The following is a 25544-nucleotide window of genomic DNA, read 5'->3' as shown; positions in this document are numbered from 1 at the left end:
AAAACCCAGATTTTTTACAAAGTTTTAGGCTTTCCTCCTCTGTCTTCACTGAATATATCTCCACCTTACAACAGCTGTCTAAATCTTCTCTTATTCTTTTGAATTGCCCCGATTATTTCACTGTTATTGTCAGATGTACGATTTTTTCCTCTTCCTTGTGATATACTAGATTTTCAACCCCAAAATTTCCTTCTGTTTCTAAACTGGCAGATAAGTAGAACACACATCAAACATAGTCAAGTTTTGTTTAGCAAGGTGTGCTGGTTTTGGCTGGGATAGAGTGAATTTTCTTCCCAGTAGCTGGTATGGGGCTGTGGTTTGGATTTGTGCTGGAAGCAGTGCTGATAACCCAGGGACGTTTTGGTTCCCGCTGAGCAGTGCTTGCCCAGAGCCAAGGGCTGTTCTGCTTCTCCCCCCACCCCACCAGCGAGGAGGCTGGGGGGGCACAAGGAGTCGGGGGGGGACACAGCCGGGACAGCTGACCCCGACTGACCCCAGGGACATCCCACACCAGAGGACGTCATGCTCGGCAATAACATCTGGGGGAAGAAGAAGGAAGGGGGGACGTTGGGAGTGATGGCGTTTGTCTTCCCAAGGGAGCGTTGGGCGTGCTGGAGCCCTGCTGTCCTGGAGATGGCTGAACTCCTGCCTGCCCGTGGGAAGGGGGAATGGATTCCTGGGTTTGCTTTGCTTGCATGCGTGGCTTTTGCTTTCCCTATTAAACTGTCTTTATCTCAGCCCACGAGTTTTCTCACTTTTACCCTTCCGATTCTCTCCCCCATCCCACTAGTGTAGAGTGAGCGAGCGGCTGCGTGGGGCTGAGCTGCCGGCTGGGGTTAAACCACAACACGGGTATATCAGAGTACCTTTGTTATATTTTTCTGTCTCTAACCTGTAGGTGAGAGAAAAATGCCCTGCAGACTTAATTTCTGTGAAAATATCATTCCCCAGAAATACAAAATTCACAGCAATGCTTACATGGTTATAGCTGAGAAATGGTCTGTTGGGAATGTCCCCTGGCCACGGTTCCTCCTGAACTGTGCCTCCAAAGTGTTCGAAAGCGCTCTAGTTGTCCCAGGCAGGAAGCATTCTGGGGACCAGACCATTCTAATGGTTTAATGGTGGAAATTATCAAGTTTCAGTGCTGGGAAACCGTTCATGTCCTGGCGCTGTTGAAATCACCAGCACAGGCATAGCTGTTACTTCAGACTAGTTCAAAGTCACTAGTTGTGCGATGATGTGAAAAAAAATACATCTTTGTCCAAATGCATTGCTCGTGGTTAAAATTTCAAAGCCAATACAAGGATGGAGGAAGAAGAGGGAGCTGCTTCCTTTAGGAAGATTTTTTAAAAGTTAACTGTAATTATCAGTGAGATTGAAGCTACAAGAATTTTTTAAATAAAGTAACTAGCAATTGTTATATTTGAATGCTCAGAGATACTCTCACCCTCTCCTGGGATCACTGTATTAAAACAGCAAAGAAAGTCTTATCGTCCTAAGTCATCATGTGATTGTCTTATCAAAACCACAGAGGTGGTTTTGTGCAGAGGTGAATTTAGCAAGCAGATTATGAGCTTCTCCCCCCAAAATCTGAGACCTATTCCTGTGAGATAACTCAGGCAGCTGCACTCCTCCACCCTTGTCTGCCCTGCCCTGGGGTTACCAAATTTTAGTTACCGTTTTACTACTAAAACCGCAGGTTTTCTCTGACTGAATCATGTGTTGAGGGAAGAAAAGAAGAGGAAGCAATTAGTCCAGTTTGCTCTTTTTTTTGTTATTTCACACTGTTCTTGCTTTCATCCTGTCCCTGGCATTTTTCACACTTCTTGACCTTACTTCTAGACATGATTCTTGTTTTGGTCACAAACCCATAATGCATAGCACTGCTTCATCCTGACCTATAGCATCTTTAATATTCAGTTCTGTGCTGTCCTGTATAATGTCAAAATTTATTCATGTGACCGTAAGTCCCTCCTGTTTGGCTTTTTAGGTATTTAGATGGCAAATGACCTTCTTTCTTCCCTCTCCTAAATATATCTGTGCTTTTCATGAGGAAAGGAGTACACAGAAGGATGCTCGATGTACTTCTGGAAAAATTAAACAGGAGCACAAAGTCATTGTCTCCTACAAAGATTCTGTGTGTGTATGTGTACAGTTACTTGTTATTATTCTGTAATTGCTTACTAATAGAATGGTCACTCTGAAAAATTTTATTTTTTTAATTTAAAAAGCTTAGCTTTTTAAAATTTTAGATAAAGATCCCAGTCTGCTTCTCATCTTAATTTTTAAATGAAGAGACAATTCATTATGAATTAAGGGTTTGTACTCTAAATAAGCACCATCCTGTTTGCCTTATAAAATTGAGACCTCCTTCCTCATCTATTATTGAGTACAATGGCGGCAATGAATCCAGAATAGTGCTTATGCTGGCTTTTTCCATACCTTTCAGTAAACAAATATTCTTTATCCTTGTTCACAGTATGCATGTTTAATGGAATACCAAAACAGCAAGATGCTCTGCTGCACTTCATTATCTCATGATTTCTCAATGTACAGAATATTAGAGAGTTCTGGTTTGTTTTCTTCTGCTGTATTATCTTTCAGAAGATTATACACACATTATGCAAATGATAATACGAACAGGAGCAATTATTGAAACCTTTTTTATTTTTAAAATAACTTTCAATGTTCAGCATTTTTAAGCAGTGATATTTTCTAGCTCTTTACACACTTTTCAGAAACAATCATTTAATTGGAGAAAAATAACTTACTTACATTTGTATTTTAAACAATTCTGCAACTATCCACTTCTTAAAACATCTAATTCAAAGAATCTGGTCCAATTTTTTCCCACTAAATTTCAGTTTTGAATTTCCACCGGTCTATCCCTTACCTTTAGCTCTTGGTATAAAATTTTGCAACAGTAACTCATTTATTTTAGGACTACAGCAGCCTGTCCCTTACCTGGTTTAGGCCTATGCTGGTGTGTGAGTTGTTACTAAGGGGAAAGTAAGTTACACCCCTTCCATGCTGGAGTAAATTGACTCCACTTTGATGGCAAGTGAAATCCAAGAAAAAATTCTTACACTTGCCTTCTACAGTGTCCCAGAGGTATACTTCCCTTTTTAGACAGCTCAGTCTCAAGTCTGGGTGAGCAGTATAAAATAATTTGTCCTCAGTATATTAACCTTCAGTCTCAGTAATGGAAGAATCCGGCATGGAACTCACACAGTTTTCACTTTATAACCAGAAGGCTAAGAGCTCTGGGCCTTTTAAGACATGCTTGTACACTGATACCGCATTTTTAAAAAGAAAATAGTAACGTTTTCTGTTAAAGTTAATTAAAAAGAAAGGAAAAAAAAATCAACTACACCCAGTATAATGTTGATATAATACCAAAAGTTAAATTAAATCATATGTTGTTGCATCAATTTACAGTTTTACTTTCCTTTGGGCATATAATCAAAGTGAAATATCCAAACATAGAATTTAGGGAGATATATCAAGTAAAAAGAATTTGAAATCTAATTATTTTAGATGACAGGTGTCTGCTCTGTTGTATGTCAATATCCTTAAAATATTTTAAGAAAAACTATGCTGTACATGCAAAAATGCCCTCTCTGCCCCATTCTTCCTGTGGTTTAAAACATTATTTTGAAACTATATAGTTACAAATGAGTGGAATGAGTTTCAGCAAGCAATGCATACCAAAGTTTTGTAGAAGGAGGACCCTGACATTGGTTACTATGTTTTGGAAATGATGAAGCAGAAAATTTTCAGAATTCCTGAAAAACAAGTAGTTTGTGAGAATGATATTTAATTGCAATATATTCTTTGGATAACTTCTATTTGAAACTGCATCGCAAAAACTAATTTTCTGTTTGCTTAACCAAATGGAGTGGTTGCATGTGCATATGTGCTTATATTTACCAGATATTAGCACCTTAAAATTATTTCACATAGCATTGCTGTACCTCAGGAACAAAAAAGATGACACTGTAGGTGAAAAAGGGAGAGTAGGAATCTTGCATGTGTGTCTTGACAAACCATGGTCCTAAATTTATGTGCCTGAGATGGCTGGTGGGAAATACACTGTGGCGATCTCCTAAGTCCAGAGTTCTCACAGTGCTCTCACAGCCTTTTTCCTCCAACCTGCAGAAAACCCATTTCTCCACAGCATCCCTCAATTCACAATCTGACCCATTAACAGAAGATGATCAAAATTAGATTTGCTAAAGATCTACAAATGCTAATATGCTTAGTCAGAGGTTATGTCCTTTCATGCTCTCATTGCTCTGAATCTTCAGTTCCCTATCTGACTTTCCTATCCTATTTTTCTACTGCTTTCCCCCATTTAAAGCTCCCTAAGTCAGTACATCCCTCCAGGGTCCACCACTGCCTCCTCACATTCCTATCTGGTTTGAACTTGACTTTTTTTTTCTTTTTTTTTTTTTTTTTTCCTGTTGGCTTATAGTATCCCTTGCTATCATCCCATTAGGTGCAATGGCTGCACAAATCCACACCTTCATCCTGTTCCTGCCAGAGCCTGGGTAGGATCCCATGAGTAGAAGAAAAGGATGCATCTTAAGTGGTGGAGAGACAAGGAGAGAGAATAGAGAGAGAGTCAGTGCCCTAATGATGACACAACTGCAGTTACACAGATAGGAAAAGAAGAAATGTGATTTATCACATTTGTAGACAAATTTCAGACACAAATAATAATTTTGTGGCTTGTTGATGAGATTGTCTGTCTCGTCAATATCCTGCTGAAACCCCAAGAATGAAGAAAAGCCATAGCCATGCACCAGCATCATAAATTGTAATAGATTAAATAAATATAGGTAGTGGGTATGGTGTTTGCAAGACCATTAAAAGGTGTGGAGCCACCTGAAGTCCTGTAGGCATGCACCCTCAATATTCAGAAACAGAACTTCATTAGAGTAATAAGAGGCAAACTCCAGGAAGGCCCACAACATGCAAATTACAAAAGATTGCCCTTAATAAGATCAAGCTCTCCCAGGGAGTGGAAATGAGACAGAAAAAGTTATACCTCAGATTAAATATTTTTACAACCTTACAAGATTAGAATGAAAGTCTTTAAATTTGCTATCAGAGAGAAAAACCTTTTCTTTCTCTCATAGGAAATATGAGCTAACAGGTAACGAGTTGTTAACCCCTAGCCTACCAAGTATAGATAGAACCATAAAATCCAAACTCATAATTTCTTAAAGTATAACTTCCCTAAACTCACAGTGTAGTCTAATTACAGCACAAATTATTGATGGTTTTATTGCCTCATCCTAAATACTATAAAAATTCATTTTAACAGTGTTAGGAAAACAGAGAAAGAGGGGAAGACAGTTCTTAACATTTGAATGTAAAGTATTACGTTAGGATTTTATTATAAGAACACTCCTACTCCCTTTTCTCTTATCTGTACAAATGGAAATCCCTTCTTAATAGTCCTTTAATATGCTAATAAATCTAGAATTAACTTGCATTTTTCAGGAAAAAGAGAAAGGGGTTATTAAAGTCTGGAGCTGTTGCTGCTGCTGCTGTTAAAATAATGTTCTGATTTTCAAGACAAGTAAGGCAAACACATTAAAAAGAAGAGAGGAAAAGCCTGAGACTGGAAAAAGTTTCTAAAAATGGTGGGGGTTGGTCATGATGCTATCACTCAGTTTATCTAGTCTGCCTCCAATTTACAGTTCCCTTTTCTCTCTCTCTTCCTTCTAGTACACTGTATCTTTAAAATGGTGACAACTCTTAGCTAATTAAAATGTATCTCAGTATTAACTTTTGTGTCCTGTTCTACAGCCTCTTTATTCATATTTTAATTGACATACAATTTTTAGAAGCAGCCTCAAAAGTAAACTCTTATTGATTTTTCAATTAAATAATTTGGTTTTCAAAAGAGTACTTGTATTTGACTTCTGGTGACTTATTTATAAATCGTGTTACGTAACAAGTGAATTAGACTGTTGGACACAATTTGTGCTTTTCCCAGAAAGTATCGATTCCTATAACAAGCCACACTGAGACCATAAGTATTAGTTACAGAAACACTCTTACAATCAGAAACTGCTAAGAATTTTTTACTTGTGAATGCAGCTATCACTATGTGACTCTGCTAAACAGACTCTTCCAAGTTTTTAGCATATGAACCAACTTCAGGTGTGCATTATCAGACAGTCGTGTACTCTTAGTTTTGGTAATGCAAGACTGTGTGCAAAGAAACAGTGACAAGAGCACCAAGGTTTAGTTTCCAGTACAGAGGTCACGTACCAAATACAAACATATGCACCACTGTGTTATTTTTTTGTCCTGTGATAAATTCTAGAAAATTGTGCTGCCTTTAGTAACTCAGAATCTGGGGACACTGGAATCCCCTTTTGGGGAACCTGACCCGCCTGGCTCCAGGCACCCACTGGCCCTCCAGGAGCTTCGGCACTGGGCTCGGAATGACAGAACTCTCAGCAATAAAGATGCTGAACTTTCTCATAAAGGCATGCACAGAGCTACCTGGACGTTAGTAACTATCTAGCTGTATGAGCTAAACACGTGGGGCAGTTTCCACCAGATTTTAAACTTCTGTGCGTGTTGATCTAATCACAAAAGGAAAGAATGGTGACACAGCTCTGAAAACCAGCACAGCCAAGCCCCAAGAATTGCAAATTCAGCTCCAGGTGAATGTGGATCCATGTTCTCATTCCTTCAAATACCTGACTTCCAATGCACGCCTCATTTATCTCTGTGTTGGCACTGCTGTATGATTTCCTACCGGCTTATGCTCCGAGCTTTGCATCTTCATTCGCGCACTCAGCCCAACACCAACACCACCTATTTTACTCGAAAATACACCCCACAGATAACCACCACGCACCAGTTGAGGGCTGCTGCCAGACACAGCCGGAGCTGCTGGTGACAGGAGCGCTCACCACTCACAGGCTTGGACCCAAACGATGCTGTCCGAGACCAAACCGACAGCGTGAGGACTAACCGGGCTCGGACCTGGAAGCACTTTCAGTCACAAAAGCGTATTTAACGGTAACGAGCGAGAGGCCTCCCTGCCCGCCGCAGGGGAGAAGGGGCAGGCTGGGCGAGAAGCCGGGTGGCTCGGGGTGAAGAGTTCCTCACACAGCGGCGCGGCGCTGCCCCGCGGCGCTGGGGGGGAGGCAGGACGGCGATGCGGTGCGGAAGGAGGCGAGGCGAGGCGAGCCGGGGCAGCGCTCCCAGCCCGGCGGGCCGGTCCCTGCCCGGCCGCCATCGGCGCCTCAGCCCGCTCTCCCGCCTCAGCCACCACAGCTCCTGTCAGTCATAGGAGCGGAGAGGGAATACCGGGTTCTGATTGGCTCAAGTTCCCGCGGCGCCTGGCGATTGGCTGCCGGTGCGCGGGTGCTGCCCGCCCGTCTCTCTGGAAGGTTCTGTGAGGAGCGGCCGTTGTCGGGTCGTGAGGGGGAGCGGGCTGAGGGCCGGCGGGGTTTAAGCAGCGCTCGCCTTGTGCCAGGCTGCCGCACCAGGTAAGCAGATTTTCTCGTCCTTTAGAAGGAAACAAGAGGGTCCTTCCACTGAAAGCAAACGGCTGTTCCGGATTGGTGTGAGGTACTGAAATGCAGCGTCACCATGTGACCAGCCGGTCAGCAAGCTTTTAGTTTCAGAGACAAAGGGGTAAGCTTAATGTCGTAAGGATCTAATGTTAATGAAGAAGGTTGTGGTTAATTGAGGTTGATCTGGTCTCATTTCGTTATAAAAAGTCAGGGTTTCTGCCTTTTTTCTAATGTTTTGCTTCTTGATGTTTGTCTTTATGTTGTTAGGTCAAGTCGTGCTTCCCTCTGCCCTCCCGCCTTCCCCCCTTCCCATAATTTGTTTTTGGTAGGCACCTAGTTGCTATATAATTTCCTTTGTCCAATCCGGGGGCTCTGTCAGCCATTTTATGTCCATCACTCGAGCTGATCCCTGTATCATATCTTTCGGTTTGGAGGGTGACATCATTTTCTTTTACAGCTTGTGTGTGTGATTCTGAATCCCTCTTATTCTAGTCTATAGTAATACTGGATTAGATTGAATAAAATGTCTTCAAGTATACGTATTAATACCAGACTAGATGGAATAAAATTTATTACAGAGTCATCTTCTCTTCCTTGATCCTTGTCTGTTACCGGTCTAGCTGGTTGTTTTTTATGCCAACTGTATTTAGAGCAGGACACAAGTGCCTAGGTTTGGTACTTTCAGAAACTCACCTTTTTGTATTAGATATGCTAGAGGCAGCACATTAATTTGTAATGTGATTTATTATGCTGAAATGCTCTATAAATTTAAAGTAGGGATGAGTGAAAGTTCAAAAGAGGAAACTTGACATCAAATAATTCTGTCAATGTTTGGGTGCTTCTAAGGATATTTAGGTTGAAGTATTTTCGGAGCAGCCTGTTTCTTTAACTTTCTGTTACTTTTGAGCCTGAGGTTGGCAAAAGTGGCAGTTTGTGGTATTTGAAGTGTACTGATGTGATAATGGTTGTATGCCTAAGATCTAAATTTGAATCAACTATTATGTTAAGGTACCAGCTAGCTTTGTTTTATGGAGAACAGTAGTTATTCTACTGCTTTTTCTTAAACTTCATTTAAAAAGCTACCAGCAGCAACACCAGGTTTGAAATTCAGAAGCAAAATGTTATTTCTGTCTGTCAGTATCTAGACTATTCCTTTGGAATATTACAGTTAACTCCCATAGGTCTCCTGTTACCTGAGATCTAGGGGTGAACTGAAGGCTCTGGACAAGCTTTTAGGTGGGTCAATTTCCTGTCAGTACTTCTGCTGAACAGGAATGTGTTTATGACCTTTCACTATTCATTGAACAATTGAGCTAAATGTCAAATCAGATACACTGATCAAAGGCTGATATTCAAATGTCTGTCACTAGCTGGACTAGTTATTTGGTTTATTTTGCACAAACAACTTAAGGCTGTTGTTTTTCATTAGTTTTCCTGTGCTGTTCAGTACCTGTCATGTTGAAGGTGATTTCTTTGACATTTCCTAGTAAGCTCTCTCAGAGGGGAAGGAGAGAAGGGTGTAAATAGAACAAATGGCAGAGGTCAAGAAATAGAGACAAAAAAATAATCTATCACCAATTGTTAATTACATAAGAGATCTCAAACTGACTTTGGTTTGTTGTCATAAAATTACTTCTAGTCTGGTTAGATGAGGCCCATACTTTAAAATTTCAAAAAACAGTACAAAAAACTTCAAAACTTATTTTTTCCCAGAAAACCTTCAGCTTCCCTAAGAAGAATCTTTCCTGATTCGCAGCAACAGTTTTAAAACACTTTGACTGTCACAGTTTTTTATTTTAATGACTGTTCTTAAGTACTTCTTCTGGTCTTCTAATGTTCATATTTCTTGTAGTGTGTCCTAGAATAACATTTTAACATAACTAGAAAAATGTAAGATCACAGAGGCATGGATTTGTCATTGAGTATTTTTTGCTTTTTCTGCAAACTTAATGCTTACATATTGTTTAATACCGGCTGTGCTCAAATGGAAAACCTGTGTCAATATGAGTAAAAGCCATGTTGCATGTTTGTATGCCTCAGCATGTTAGGGATGGATCTCCACGGAGAAAACTAAGCCCAGCAAGATATCTGTTGGACTATGAGAACTGTTATATCTGTGCAGTGATGGAAATAATTGATTAAATTCTAAAGGCACAGGCCAGCATTTGTTTGCAATGGGAACATGAAATCTAAATAATTTGAAGTCTGTTGCTAGCATTAGTCGTGATTTAATTTTAAGAGCGCTAGCATTTCAGCAGAGTATTGTGTTTTTAGAAATGTGTCACTTTAAAATGATCAATATAAAAAGCAGTGATGATTATGAATTTATTAGCAAAGCTACTATTTTATGAAATGGTTGTGTATAAAGACATGCAGTGCAAATAACTAGTATTCCCATTTAAGATAATTTTCCTTGTGGTCACAAATTACATTACATTGCAGTTAGAGTTGTAAATATGCAGCATGTCTAGATACCAGCCGTATTTTAAGCTGGAGCCTGTATTGAATGAAATTGTAAGCTTGTCTTTACTGCTGGTATGCTGTTGAAATAAGATGAAAATCGTACTTTTTTCACATATTTATTAAATGCATTTAATATACACAGATACACAAATATTACAATGTAAGGCAAAACTCATTACAGCACATCAAACTTTGCCTGTACCAGCTACTTTAAATATGCTCTTTCTTGCTAATTTATCTAATTCATTATTTAAAAGTTTGGTGAGATAAGCAAATTAAAAATGTTCTTTGTTTCTCATGTAAGCCTTGCTTAAAATTTAAATAAAAGACATTCTGTTTTATCCTTGATATCAGATAATATATAATTTATAATAACTTAGGATGCAAAAGAATATAAGTAGATTTGGAAGGACAGATAAATATAATGGTCAGCATTTTTGACATGTCAAACTGTTTAGGGAAGGATATATGAATAAAAATAGACAGTAGGTAAGCTTTTGAAAATCCATAATGCTATCTCAACTTCTGTAGATAGCTAGTACTTAATATTAAGTTACTTATCCTAGTATTTCACATTTTGCAGTGCTTAGTGCAGAAATCATATAGGCTTTGTAACTTACATAGCAAGAGTAAAATAGAAAGAAACACTTTTTAATAAAGTAACACACAAGAATATGAGAGCTAATAATTCTGATAATAAGATTCAGTAACTGATTTTGGTGATTTTTTTTGGTGATCGTTTTATCAAAATGATTCCGTTGTTGTACCACTTTTCATTATAATTTTTCTACACTTCTGCATCCATGTTTCATACTTTTTTTCATCTTAGTCTTTCATGTCGCTTATTATAATTATTCCTCCAATTAAGATCAGTATTAATAATCGTACTGCAAACTTCATGGCACTTACCCTTTAAAAGTGTTCCTTTGCCCTGAGTTAGGCAGGGTAACTATCTATTACAGAGTTATTAATTCATATTAGAGGAAGCCATGTATGTCTTTCAGACTAGGAAAAACAGGGCCAATTGAAGATTTTCTTCATACCTCAGAAGTCAATTTTCTTTCACTTGTGGGGCAGCAGTGTTAATGCATTCATTGTTCCTACATCCTGTGAAGAACAGGTAGATAATTCATTACCAGAAGACTGAAAGGTAGCATAGTTGCTGGGATTTCATTCGGCTTAGATCCTGTTTTAGCTTGGTTTTCTTTAGTAAAACTTAAAGTAAGGGTTAAACCAACTGAAGATGAACAGGTATCCTGTTTGTTTTTGATTTTTTTTTTTTTTTTAAATAAGCTTGTTTATTTAGGATATAAATGCAAACAGACTTGCATAGTGAAAAAAGTGTCATAGTGAAAAATGGGAATAATTTAATTTTGTTAGTGAATATGTATGATTATGTAAATGATTAAATCAATAATAACTTAAAAGTGAAGCCTTAAAGTAGCAACTTGGAAAAGACCCTTAAATTAACAAAAAAGGCTGCATAAATAATGTTATGAACTCAATATGGTTTAGAGCAATTGCAAATATGATTTCACAGATGCTTGCATTTTTATGTTCACATTTATTTCACAAGGTTAAATGAACTGCTGTTAGCGCTAACGAAATTAAGTTGCATGAAGGTTTTCTGTATGAAAAAGCCCTCCTTCCAATGGAACAGAATTTTGTGATGAAAAGTTTTCTGTAGAGGCAAGATGACCATACTTTTTCAGGAGAAAAAAAAAAACAAACCTCAAAGGCAAATCTGAGGTTTCTTGCTGGAGTACATCTCCCATTATGTGCCAATGATAAGTAGTCTTATGATATGCTCATTCTGTTTGGCCTTAATGGAAAAAGAGTTGCACCACAAGAATCACGGTCTGGCAGAAGAACTCGGAGCAAGGGAGATTTCTACATTTCCTTTTGTGTGTTTCTGTTTCCAGGCAAGGTATTTTTTGTCCTTTCTGTAAATTAAAAACTGTAACACCCCCCAAAAAAGCCCAGCTCCATAGTATCTTAGAAAATGAAATTACTTCCATTCAGATTTTGCTCTAGATGTGGAAGAAGTACCTGGAGTATATATCTGTATCGTGAAAATTCTGCTCAACCTACACATGCAAAGTACAGGCTTGAAGATTTACCATGTTCATAATTCAGATCCTTGTTGTGTGTGATGAATCTTTCTCTTTGTAGTTTCTATTTGCCAGGTGTTCAACTGCCATTTTCCAGTAAAATAACATTGACTAGGGCTTAAGGAAGTGATTAATTCTTCATTTACAGTGTTGGAGAAGGGAAAATACACAAATGCTCTTAAATAACACTTTCTAACTACACACACAGTTGGATAAAGACAGGCTAGTGTGCATATATGCTTCTTGGTATGTATGCAGGAGATTAAAAAAATTACAGTTTTTGACCCTGTGTATAGCTCATGAAACACACTCTTCCTATAAGCACTGTGCTATATATTGTACAAGGGAAAGCCACGTACAAGGAGTAACTGTGGTGTTATTTATGTGTTTATTGTGTTCTTTAGAGGACAAGCAAAAGATGAACTCAAAGGTACCATTTATTTTAATCTGTCTACAATGGATAGGAATACATAATTACAATACAGGGGAAGAAACACATAAATAGGTGTCAAATCCTATTCTTCCAGTCTCTCGCTTGATTCACTGCATACTTTCCACTACGCAGCTTCCTGTCGTTTTATGTTGTTCAGTCCATACTATGCGCTGACAGTCTCACCTCCCACAGCCCTTCTTCATCTGAGAGATGTGCCAGTCTCTTAATAATGTTACTGGCCCTTCGCTGGTCTTTCTCCAGTATGCCTGTGTCTCTCTCGTACTGGGGAGCCCAGAACTGGCCCAGCACTCCAGGGCAGCCTCTCCAGTGCTGAGCAGAGGGGAAGGATCGCCTCCCTCGACCCGCTGGCAGCACTCCTCCCAGTGCCACCCGGATACCCTTAGCCTTTTTGCTGCAAGGGCACATTGCTGGCTCGTGTCTGACTTGGTGTCCTCCAGGACCCCCAGGTCCTTCCCTGCAAATTCTTGTATCTATCAATACCTTTTTTATCTACCTCTACTTACGTGTAATTTATTGTAACAAGGCACCTTCAGTTACTGTAAATCTACACAGAGATAAAATAATATGTAAGATTTTTAGTTTACATATGCTGCACCTATGCGCGATATACATGTATGCGAGTAATGTTTTGTGCTTGGTGTGACAATCCTCATATAATAAGAAACCTGCAAAACAGAATTTCAGTAGCTGGTTGACAGGTGCTTTTAGTGAGACCAGAAAAAATAACTGCTGCTTTCTAAACAAAGCTGTTGGCAGCCTCCTTTTACTTCCAAGTTTGTAATCCATTTCTGGAAGAGTTTTTTGGAAGTCAGTCACTATCTCACATTCTTGGTTTATGTGAAAACCTAACCTGACAGTAGGTGTCTAATAGTTAGTTGTGGGTGTGGATTAGTAGTCCCCATTTTTGCCTTTTGTGTTTGTAGCATCTTTTTTTCCATTCTAACACTTCTTTTCATGGCACTGATAAATATGCAGAGAATTGAGGAAATCTCAGAAAAACTTTCCAAATAATTTCAGATATTTAATAACTAATTTGAGTGTGGATATGATGTAATAGAAGACATTAACATGTGGGTTAGTAATGTAATTTGTCTCAAATGTATTTTCTTTTTTCTTTCCTTGGCACAATTCCCAGAAAATGATTTTCTCTTTCCAAGTTTGTCTCTCAGTGTTATATTTAAAAAATACAAAATATTTTAACAAAAACTTTCTGTCTCCTACATTAACCTTTGATTTACTGTCACTTTGAATATTTCCCACTTCTTGGACTCTTTGCCAATTCTTGGCCAATTTTCTTCTTTTCATGGAGAATATTTTGCAGTTCTTCAGCCTGAGTTCAGGAGTACAGAGCAGTAGCAGTAAACTATCCATTAAGCGCTTTTTTTTTCTGTCCTTTTTTAACAGATGGAGTCCACAGGTTGCAAGTTGTATTTAATTGCATGGAATAGCCTTGCCTATGTAAAACACAGAGGACGAAACGTTACTTTCTTTTGTTGACTAGAATATGTAGTTAACTTGTCAGTATATACTGAGCTCATCTTGCGTGTCCAACCTGCTTTCATGCAATTATTTTTTTGTTGTCTTATTTTGCTCCGTAAGTAACTTACTGATGTTTCACATTTCTCAAAGTGCCATATCTTAAGTCAGAAAGATACTCTTCAATTTTATTTCCTGACTTCTAAAATTTATCTTAGTAGGTTTGGAAAATCCATGTTACTGAAATCATGGGTGTGTCCCAAGTAAGCGTAGCAACTGTTGGTCAACATGAGCACAAAACAAATAGAATGCAGTTGGGAAAAATATGAATCACAAATATGCCATGTACAAACAGGTTGGGGCAAAAGTTGATTTGACCAGCTATGGTAGAATGTACATGTAACTAGTTTAATTTTAAGTACTGGAATCACTGGAACTGTTCCACACTATATAACACCTCAGGACAATCATACTGAGCTTGACTTTAAACCATTAACTTCCTTTCTTTTTTATTCTGTTATCTTTGTTCAATAAAATACTCTAAGCTTTTAATTTGGCAGGAGAGGGTAAGAGTATCATAGAAAGGACTGGGACAATTGCCCAATATGCATTTCCTTCAGAGTTCTGATGCTTAACTTACTCTATTTTTAAACTGTATTAGGAAATCAGGTAATTTCTCTTCACTGTTAATGTAAAAGTTCATAGCCCCTCTCTCTTTAAAACACAATTTTCAGTTTCTAAAATGCAGATTCAGTATCAGAACAGCTAAAAAGCAGCAGTATGATTTGTAGACTGTAAACACCTGTAGATGCCACAGTGCTGGTATGTCACACATTTGAGCATTGTCCTGTGGCAGTTTATTTACTCACTCAGCTTTTAAAAAAACTCCTTTTTTTGCTGTCTGCTAATGGCTTCCAATTTACATGGATTTTAATAAGCTTTTAAATCTATCCTGAAGGCTCTTGCAATGTTTAGCAAGTAATGTAATAATTCACATTAGTCATGCTTACCATTAAAGTGTTTCCTAAATTTTGGTAGAAAGAACCCTTGTTAGAAGCAAACATGTTACAAAAGAAGCAATTAAAACTTCGGCTGAATGGAAGTGTTTGCATTGCTGCCCCTCCCTAATTAATAATAAATTCAGCAGATGTTCACCTTTCTCTTTCTTTCGTTTTTTTTTTTGTAGAACATAGGCAGGAAGAAGATGCTTTATGCTTTTCACTTCTGTGAGACTATGTCAAACACCCCATTGCATGCACATACTGGACAATTTTGAAGCTGGAGATAATACTGTAGCGTGGTTACAATTTGGTATAATAGCTTTGCAGTGTGATGAAAAACACCCTATAATACAAGTCATTTTGAGGTGGATATACATACTGCTGAAGTTTTGTTCAGTTTAATCAGTCAGAAATTTAGAACTCAAACCACCTGATCATTAGTATATTTAATGCTATCACCACAGAGCTAGAAGACTTGTATTTATGCTGTCTGAATTACTACCTAATACAGCCTGTATTGTGTCTAATACACTGTACAGGAGACAGTATTTCTCATGTCATGAGTCTTCTAGTACTGCTTATTTAAATTACTGATGCACAATTTCATATTAAAGGTGTTAAACAAGTTGGATAGCTATATAATCCTGAGAATTTCTGTAATAAATTATTTTATATTGAGTCCTGTTTGGACTGCATGCTGAACAGTGCAACTCAGATGGTTGTGAAGAGCTGTGTTTTAGGCATGTCAGTTGTTGTGGTTTAATCCCAGCAACTAAGCACCATGCAGCTGCTCACTCACTACCCCCCCACAGTGGGGGGGGAGAGAAAATCGGAGGAAAAAACTTAGAACTCGTGGGTAGAGATAAGAACAGTTTAGTAGAATAGAAAGGAAGGAACTAATAATGTTAATAATAAAATGGCAATACTAGTAAAAGGATTGGAATATACAAAACAAGTGATGCACAATGCGACCGATACCCAGTTAGTTCCCGAGCAGCGATCCCCCCCAGGCCAACTCCCCCCAGTTTATATACTGAGCATGACGTCACATGGTATGGAATACCCCTTTGGCCAGTTTTGGTCCTCTGTCCTGACTTGTGTCCCTTCCCAACTTCTTGTGCCCCTCCAGCCTTCTCACTGGCTGGGCATGGGAAGGTAAAAAATTCTTGACTTAGTCTAAACACTACTTATCAACAACTGAAAACATCAGTGTGTTATCAACATTCTTCTCATACTAAATCCAAAACACAGCACTGTACCAGCTACTAGACAGAAAATTACCTCTATCCCAGCTGAAACCAGGACATCAGTGTAATATGTAAGTGAAGTAGTTTTATAGGAGAGATAATATCTTTTATTAGAAAAACTTGGAGGAGGGAGGAAGAGATAGTAAAGGATTTGAGGTACACAAGTTAATTATACAGAAAGGTAAGTACTGTTGCATGCCTACCTCATATCCTCTTTTTTTGTCATATTAGTAGGTCAAACTATTGACATATTTGTAGCATTTTCAAGTTTTGAAATGGTGAAGCACCTGTTAGAAGACAAAAAATGCAAAACAATCAGCAGTAATACCTGTTGTAATTGTGCGTGAGCTGGCACAGGCAGGACGCGGGAACAACCACAAAACCGCAGATGACATGCCAAGAGTAAATGTATTTTCGTTACCTCACCGACCGGGGGATGCCCGGAGCAGCACCCGGGCAGAGGCACATGAGCGGCGACGCAGGCACCGCGGAGCTCGGTCCGTGCCGGAGCATCGCCGAACCTGCTGCATGCGCCTGCTTTCCAGGGATTGGCGCAGGGGTAGTTCACCTCCGTGCTGTGATCTTTCCCACGGCAGGGCAGGAATCTCGAGCGTGTTCGATAGGTGCCTCTGAGTCTGTCACAGGCCGACAGTATCTGCACACTGATGTTCTACTTGTCCAACACGCAAGGCCAAGCCACAGTTAGTATGATGTATGTGTTTTTTTGACACGCCGGCTGCAAGTCGCTTGAGCGTGTTTACGGTCCTCCTCACCAATCTTCTGTTATTTTCCCACGTTCCACCCCCTTGCTCAAGGCACCACTTCTACTGGGGCTGGCAAAGCTGGAGGTGTCCATTTGGGCTTGTGGGGTATAGGGCAGGGTAATTTACAGAAACATGCAATAAATGCATATAGAAAAAGGAATAAACATAGTTCTGCAGTGATGCAGGTGTCCTGCTCATCATGTTAGGGAATTAAACCACTCAGCCAGCCAGGCACCACCAGTAGATTGCTTCATTTGGTGCATTAAGTCCTGGAGATGTTGAATGTCATCCTCTACGCTGGCCAATTCATCAGTCACGTTGAAGCAACACATGCCTTCAAAATCGGAGCAGTGTTTATGGTGTCGAAGAAGGAGATAGTCCATCACCAATCTATTTTGTAATGTTCCTTGGCATACAGCCACTACCTACTCGGAAAAAATAGCAATGAGGAACATTAATATCAGAAGTACTTACCGTAGTATGTTTCTGTAATAGAGCTACTGGGGTTGGCATGCCAATGAAACACATTGTCAAAAGATACGCAGCTGTTAATCCTTCCTCAATAGAAAAGGCAGATGAGTTAGTTACGGTAGAGGCCAACCAATTCCAAGTGTTTACTTGTTGATCTTCCAGAAATACATCCAGGGTATGTGCTTGTCGTTCAAGACTACAGAGCATGGTGAGCCAGCCTGTGATAGGGGAAGAAAACAGGAGTGTCATCTCCTCCCAGTAATACATATGCTGTTGCACCAGCTCCTTCAGCTAATATTACTCTAGGTTTGATAACCTGATGTGGGGTAATTGCCCACACAGGTTGGAGAGCTATGGCTTGCGCTTTTTCTAGTTGATGTTGGGTTCGTGACACCAGTAACACCGTTCTATGCTGTCTCCTCTAAAAAAGGCACAGGTATTCTTCAAAGATACCTGAAATACAAGAAGTTAAGAATCTATTATTAATAGAGGATGTAAAATAAGAGCAAGAGTTGGGGTATGAACCATATGGCATTCTCAGGGGTTATTATATGAATCTTCATGTCCAGGCTAATAGGTCACAGTCCCAGCATGCAATCTGTTGGTGTGAACAATTCCATTTCCCCTGTAGTTAATGTTTTGGGAGAGTTACCATCTGGAAGAATTTCAGTCCTCACCATGTTTTTTTATGGAGGTGGTGTAATACAATCATAGAGCGTTTGATAATAAATATTCCAGCTATTTAACAAAAAACCTGCTTTACTAAGATGTGAACTCCAGTGTTGTAAAGTTTTAGTACTGGTTAGCTTTTTTAATTGTTCCCTCAGCATCCCATTCATTCTTTCAATAAAGCTCACAGCTTGGGGATGGTAGGCAATGTGGAATATTCAGTCTATCCCTAGCCTTTGAGCCCAGTCTTGGACATAATGTCCACTACAGTGTGTTCTTGGTCACTTTGTATTTGGTGAGGAGGCCTGTATTGATGAATGAGTTGTTTTAGTGCTTCAGTTGTGTTATGTTGATTAGCATGTTTGGTGGGTTTAGCAAAAAGCAATCCTGATGCTGTATCCACAGCAGTGAATACATACTGCCACCGCCTCGAGAGGGGCAGGGGTCTGCAATCAGCCTGCCGGGTATTCAAGGCCCATTGACCCAGTTTTATCTTTCCCCATGGCCTATATAATGCCTTCAAATGTAGCTGTATCCAAATAGTGCAATTATGTGCACATGCTTTATAAATATGTAATGGCTATCGAAAAGAAAGCATTAGCAAGATCTATTGCCACCTTGCAGGGTTGTAAATTTTTGCTGAATTTTTTCTATAAGAGTAACCATGTCTGGTAGCGTAATGGCAAGTGTGTGTGGGGAGGGTGACTTTATTCAGTTCTTCATAATCTACGGTCATTCTCCAAGTGCTGTCTGGTTTTCAAACAGGCCAAATAGGATTATTAAAAGCAGTCATGGTTTCCTTAAAGATTCCCGCTTGTTGAAAGGCCTGAATGATTTGAGTAATTCCTCCTGCCCCCCTAGAATACAGTACTGTTTTACAGTTACCACCTTGGCAGGCGCAGGCAGCACAACAGGATCCCACTTTGGGAATCGGTGCAAGATGGTTATAGATCAAATAGCAAGTCCTGCTTGCGAAGTCATGAAGCAGAAGCAACCATTTAAACTTTCAACTGTTCGTCCTGCCAACACATCAATACCCAAGATATATTCTTTAACTGGGGCATTTAACACCGTTGTGGTAAATGGAGTGGCATTTCCTATTGTTAAGGTAACTTTAGCTTGGAGGGCAGGGATTTCCCCCCGATCTACAGATCTGTGATGTGGCTTCTTTATTATTAATATTGCTATGTAATACAGTAACCTCAGCTCCAGTAACCATGAGAGCCAACACATGCAAAATCCCCCCAGACCACCACTTTATAGTTAAAGGAACATAGGGGTGTTGGTCCCCCTCACAGTAAGAGGCTACAGTGGCAGCAATTTGGGGGGACCTGTGAAACCTTCATTTCTGCTGTTTTGGCATTTGCCAGGTAGTGCCTTGCCTTGAGGTGCAGGCAGGGGGTGGAGGGTGGGTGCAGATTTGGTGCTGGGGCCAGGGGCGGTCGGCTTTTTTGCGCAGGCACTAACTTTTGCCATCGGTGAAATGTTCCTGATGTGGTGATCCCATCTATTTCTGATTGTGGGGTATCGGCTCATACAAGATCATTCCAGCTTTGTTTCCTTGTCACCCGTGATGTAACTCCTTTTGGTTTTGCCAGCTTTCGTTTATTCACCACCCGCACAGATGGTCCTGAAGTTACAGCGCTAATTTCCCTCAAGGTATTTGCTAGGGTGCTTACATTACCAGTAGCATTTGTGACTGCTGGTATAATCAAGGGTTTTAGTGAGGTAAGCGCTCCTCTCAAAAGCTGCATTTTGATACTTCTCATTACTGCTACCCTGTCTGGATTGAATCCCGTAATCAACGCACGAGCCATTGCTGTTATCAGAATGTTCCCAGGCACATCAGAGTAAGACGATGAGCAGTACAGTGGTACAACAAGCAGTGAAAGCAAAAAGCAGCCACTAATGAGCACTAGACTCTAACAGACAGTAAGGCAAGCAAGCCCCATGGCAAGCACAGAACCCTGCTAATAGCTAAACAGCAATAACGGCTATAAATTCGATCTAGCACATTCCAATCAAATCTGTCATTATCTTGAACCCTTCATGCCCCACGTTGGGCACCAAAAAGGACTGTCATGGTTTAGCTCCAGCTGGCAGCTAAGCACCACACAGCCACTCGCTCACTACCCCCCATTTATTAGCAATATGTGCTATCAGCCATTCTGCAGTATCTTGCAACCTGTAGCACCGCTCTGCTTGAATAGTAATTACTTCTTGTGCGATCGCCTTTGCATCTTGTAAAGTCCCAACTTCCTTTTCCAGTTCTCTCATTTTACTCTGTAATGCAACAATTTTCATGGTGAAGAGCTCTAAGACCAGTAACTAATAACCATCCCAATCTCCCCACTAACTTGCGAGAAGAATCTGATGCTGCTTTCCATGGCAACCTGCGCATAGCTGTTTCAGTTGTCAGGGGGGTAACCACCGCCCCGTCATCTCTTTCAGGCCACACTTCTGGTGGAGCCAGTGGAGCCACTACAAGTGGCCATGGGGATTCAGTGCTCAGTACTGGGCCATCCTGGGATATGAGGCGTCACCGTACTAGCCTCCCCAGTCCCCGACTTTTTTGCCAGCCATGGCTTGGCTGTTCCTGGATCCTGCCGACTACGCCATATGTGTGAGCTGACACAGGCAGGATGCAGGAACAACCACAAAACTGCGGATGAAATGCAGAGTAAATGTATTTTTGTTACCTCACCGACCGGGGGATGCCCGGAGCAGCACCCGGGCAGAGGCACATGAGCGGCGACGCAGGCACCGCGGAGCTCGGTCCGTGCCGGAGCATCGCCGAACCTGCTGCGTGCGCCTGCTTTCCAGGGATTGGCGCAGGGGTAGTTCACCTCCGTGCTGTGATCTTTCCCACGGCAGGGCAGGAATCTCGAGCGTGTTCGATAGGTGCCTCTGAGTCTGTCACAGGCCAACGGTATCTGCACACTGATGTTCTACTTGTCCAACACGCAAGGCCAAGCCACAGTTAGTATGATGTATGTGTTTTTTTGACACGCCGGCTGCAAGTCGCTTGAGCGTGTTTACGGTCCTCCTCGCCAATCTTCCGTTATTTTCCCAGAAATTGTATTAAAAATACAAAAAGTAACAGATTATTTTACTTAATACGTTACAGAGATACCAATGTGTTTGCCTGCCTGGATGGGAAGGAACATTTTGTGAAAATGAATCAAATGAATGTAATTCAGAGCCTTGTAAAAACAATGGCACCTGCATGGATCTTTTCAACAGCTATCGGTAAGTGTTGCATCTTCTCACTATATGTTTGTGTTCCAGGAATGACAGGTTTATGCATCCTGTTATTATTTTATTTCTCAGCTTGGGAAACGGAATGTTATTACACAAATGAGCAAACAACTTGTGTCATGGATACACTGCTTACCTGCACATTCATTTGAAGTCAGCAGACATAAATAATTGTAAATAGAAAATTTAAAAAATGCATCAGTTCAAAAAACTGAGCAAGTAATCTAATCTGGAACTTTATTTTCTCAAAGAAAATAGAGGATTTCTTTCCATCATATATGCCTTGTAAGCACAGGAGATGCTTTAAGAGTAAAAGTAGTGGGAGTGGACGTAGTTGTACAATCTTAGATGAAGAGATTATATCATTGCTGCCACCTTGTGGCTTAAAATGACAAGAAAATAGTAATTTAACTAAAATTTACAGCCACACTGGAAGAAAGCATGAGAGGATTTGACAGTAACCATGTTATTTTTAACTTAAAACCGCAATCTTTATTTTGTGCATACATTTATGGTTTAAAAATGATTTTGTTTCAGTATTATGAGGATAAGGACTCTATAAACAATCTAGCAATCAGCTTCTGCTATTTGTAGTCAGGGTTTACCTGTTTTGTGATGTCAATACTAGAACAGTCCTGAATCTGAATGTAAACTCTTAACAAGATACTGATATAGCTGCATAAAGACCACAGTATAATAACTGTACACAACACACAGTCTAGTTGTTGTGCCGTGTTTATATTCCTGGTAATATAGACAATAATCAGGAAGAAAACCTACCATGGCTGAAAACAGACAAACAATTCCCCAAATAGCCAAAGGTAAATTTAACTAAGTTAAATAATACATATAATACAGTATAATTTTTGCATTAGTATATGTTCAGAATTTAACTGAAATATTTTGAGCTGTGCTAGAACTGCATTTTTATATAGTATTAGATGTCCTATATTGGTAAAATATTTTCAGTCCAATAACAGAAAAGGAAGAGTGTAGTGAGGTTAAGAAAATCTGTTAAAATATTTTTAATTGCTTTTTTTCCACCATTGTAAGTCTGTTGAGACGTAAAGCAATTTGTTAAAGATTTTTTTATTTTTGTAGTTCTTATTTTTGTGAAGTTTGTCGTTCTTTGTAGTCTACTAACAAAAAATAATTTTATAATTGCATACTGTTTATGTCTGATTAGCTGTTATATTATGGCAGTTTGAATTCTTACATGATATAATGGATTGTATAGGCAAATGTACAGTTTCACCATCCTCAAGGACAATTCCAGGTACATGAATATTTTGCAACCATGTATCATTACCTGTCCTTATATTTTACCTATTTTTTCAGCCTCTGGAAGCATTTTATATATTGCAGCAGGTAACATGGCTTCTCCTGATTTTATTCATAGCTGGGTCGACTATGGATAAGCAAATCCAAGGATTCCCTATTGTTTAATGAAAAAAAAAAATGCTCAAAAAGTACTTCTTCTGGATTTGGTAAATACTGAACTGTTACAGAAAATGTTTGCAAGGGAATTGGTTTGAACTGTAAGCACCACACATATTTTTCCTCAGAGCTATTTGTCCTAGTTGACATAACAGAACAGGAAAATGTGATGTATCATTGTATACAAGGGTCATAAGCCAAACAAAACCAACTTCTTCAGAGATACCTGTAGTTGAAACTGGGAGTCTAAGACTTGGCAACCACAAGGAAAAATGAGTCTAGACCAATGTTTTTGTTGTATAATCTAAAGCAATTTCATTTCAATCATTAGAGTTGTCCTAATTTATACTCACAGATGTTAAAAGATATTCTGCTTTTTTTCACAATTACTCTTACTTAATATAAAAAAAATTGATTTCTATTACCTTTTTTAACACTTTTCTCTTAAAAACTACAGCAACAAGACAAAGTGTTCATCTCATGGTAGCTAAGCAGTGGCAGTGACTAGTATCTGACCCTGAGGACATCCAGCCATATCTGTTAAATAAAACCTAGTCTTTGAAACAGGACAACGCGATTCTAACTGCCCATTAGAAAAGATCATTGGCACTCTTGAGCTGTGCCTAGGCATTGTTTTGGGGAAGCACTAGGTGGCCTGCACTAAAGTCAGGCCAGGAACTGCTTTGAGAATGCAACAGTGATGGACAATGCAGTTTCCTTGCCTGTGGCCATGTTCTGGCACTGTTTATTTTCCTGGTCTAAGTTTAGCTGCTGGCAATGATACTCAGAATTTTCTGATTTTCTTTGAAGTTGGCTCACCTCTGCTCCTACTTGATATCACTTCTAACTTAAATTAATGTAAAGGATAGATAACATAGCTTTCTGTTAGGCGTTTGATAATACTCATCAGTTTACTTTCTCTTTAAGTATTTGCAAATCCATCTGAAAACATCCGTTCTTGGAAAAACTAGGTAATTTATTGTGCAACAGCATAAAAAATACACTTTTGTATAGAAAAAACTCAAGAAAAGAATATAATGCAAAAGGAAATATTTTTGTACCGTTTCAAATCTGTAATAAGAATAATAATACAAACCATAATTACTAGTTGCAAATTTCTCTTTTAAGTTAATTTCTTTATCTGGCTGGCGCTATTCATTTTTGAACCTTGATATGGAAACTTGCTGCCAAAACGGAAGGATCAACGAGTATGCCAGAGCTGAATGCTTTTACTTACAGATTCCAGCATAGGAAAATAAATCACATGCCGACAGGAGAGGAAAAAAAAAAAAAAAAAAAAGCCACCTACCTCAGTTGTGTATTTTTATTTAAAAAAAAATTGGAGTAAGAAATTTAGACTAAGAAAGATACTGAGTCAATAGTTAAGCTTGAATTGTTAAATGTGAGTAATGTGTTACATAATTCCTGTTTCATTCCAGTTAATTTTTATTCAGCTGATAAACTAAGAAATTTATTTTTCTCCCTTCTCACTTTTCAGTTTGGCATATGGCACAGCAAAGAAATTAATTTAGAATACTTTCATGCATATATTTCCAGTACCCTGTGAACCTCACTCTTAATTCTCATGATAGCATAATCTCTCAAATTATGTCTCTGAACATTTATAGACAGATGCATCTATTACCAGCTGAATTCCCTATTTCTTCTTTATCCTATTGTATCATCTCTCCTGATACTTCTGAGGTTTTGCCCTAATAACATCAAACCCTAATTAAAGCCCTTGTGTCTCCTTTGCTGTTACCAATTTACAGAGAAACTTTAAGTGAAAATCTCTTCAACTCTTCTTGGAAAATAATAGGCAATATAGTTTTATGGATGAACCAGTGTTTCTACTGATGTAGAATAGTTTGGAACTTGGCTGTAATCATGATGTTACAACTTGGAGAATTAACCAAGTGTCTTTCCAAAGTGCTCAGTTCTTTCTGTATATTCACATTGAATCCCACAGATTCATGCTATTTGCCATTTTGTCAGTATTCGTTTTTGAGGTTGTTATCAAGAATAAAGATGGTTAAGTGCGTTGTTGCTGCTTTTCTTTTTATAATGAACCAGTAGACTTCTTCATACTAAACAGGAAATTAGACTTACTTAAGTGTATTTCCTTATGCCATCTATTGATCTTACACTTGTTAAAACACTTTAAGTGTTTGCCTCAGTAGACTAGAGAAAAGTTATGCTTTGTCAGTGGTTGAATCAGTCCACTAAGACACCATTTTACAATCTCTGTAAACTGAAGTCCAGTTCTATTTTTATACCTGTAGTTCATCTTTTTTACTCCTAGTTACTTTTTTAAACATGTTCCTTTTTAAAAAACGTAAAAAAAACCAACAGACTAGTCATCCTTAGAGTGCCTTGGTTCACTGATTAGGACTCACGCTGACTGTGTTAGTCAGTCTAACAGTGCCAGTCCTTAGCACCAGAGCTCTATCCAGAATCTCTACTCCCTATGACTTTACTATAAATTCCTTTCATTGTAACTTCATTGAAGAAAGTTAGTTACAAATGAATACATAGATGCCTATATCAGTTAGGAAATTAGTGATCTCTGTGGTGGGAATATTTGAAAAGACTGACAAACTATGCAAGTTCCAAACTTCAGAATGACTCTTCACTGGATTGCTGATA

The 25544-nt window shown here is 39.1% G+C and overlaps 1 protein-coding gene across 1 annotated transcript in view; it reads left to right on the top strand.

The window, feature by feature from the left end:
* The window catches only part of EYS (eyes shut homolog), an 810501-nt gene that overhangs the window by 289556 nt on the left and 495401 nt on the right, over positions 1–25544 (top strand). Inside the window, exon 22 of the mRNA XM_075046421.1 lies at positions 21331–21452. Coding sequence (XP_074902522.1) covers positions 21331–21452 — 122 coding nt within the window. The remainder of the gene's footprint in view (positions 1–21330; positions 21453–25544) is intronic.

This window comes from Buteo buteo, chromosome 15, assembly GCF_964188355.1.
Source record: "Buteo buteo chromosome 15, bButBut1.hap1.1, whole genome shotgun sequence".
Lineage (NCBI taxonomy): Eukaryota > Metazoa > Chordata > Aves > Accipitriformes > Accipitridae > Buteo > Buteo buteo.
The sequence above is the reverse complement of the archived record's forward strand: the minus strand, read 5'-3'. Positions and strand labels throughout refer to the sequence as shown.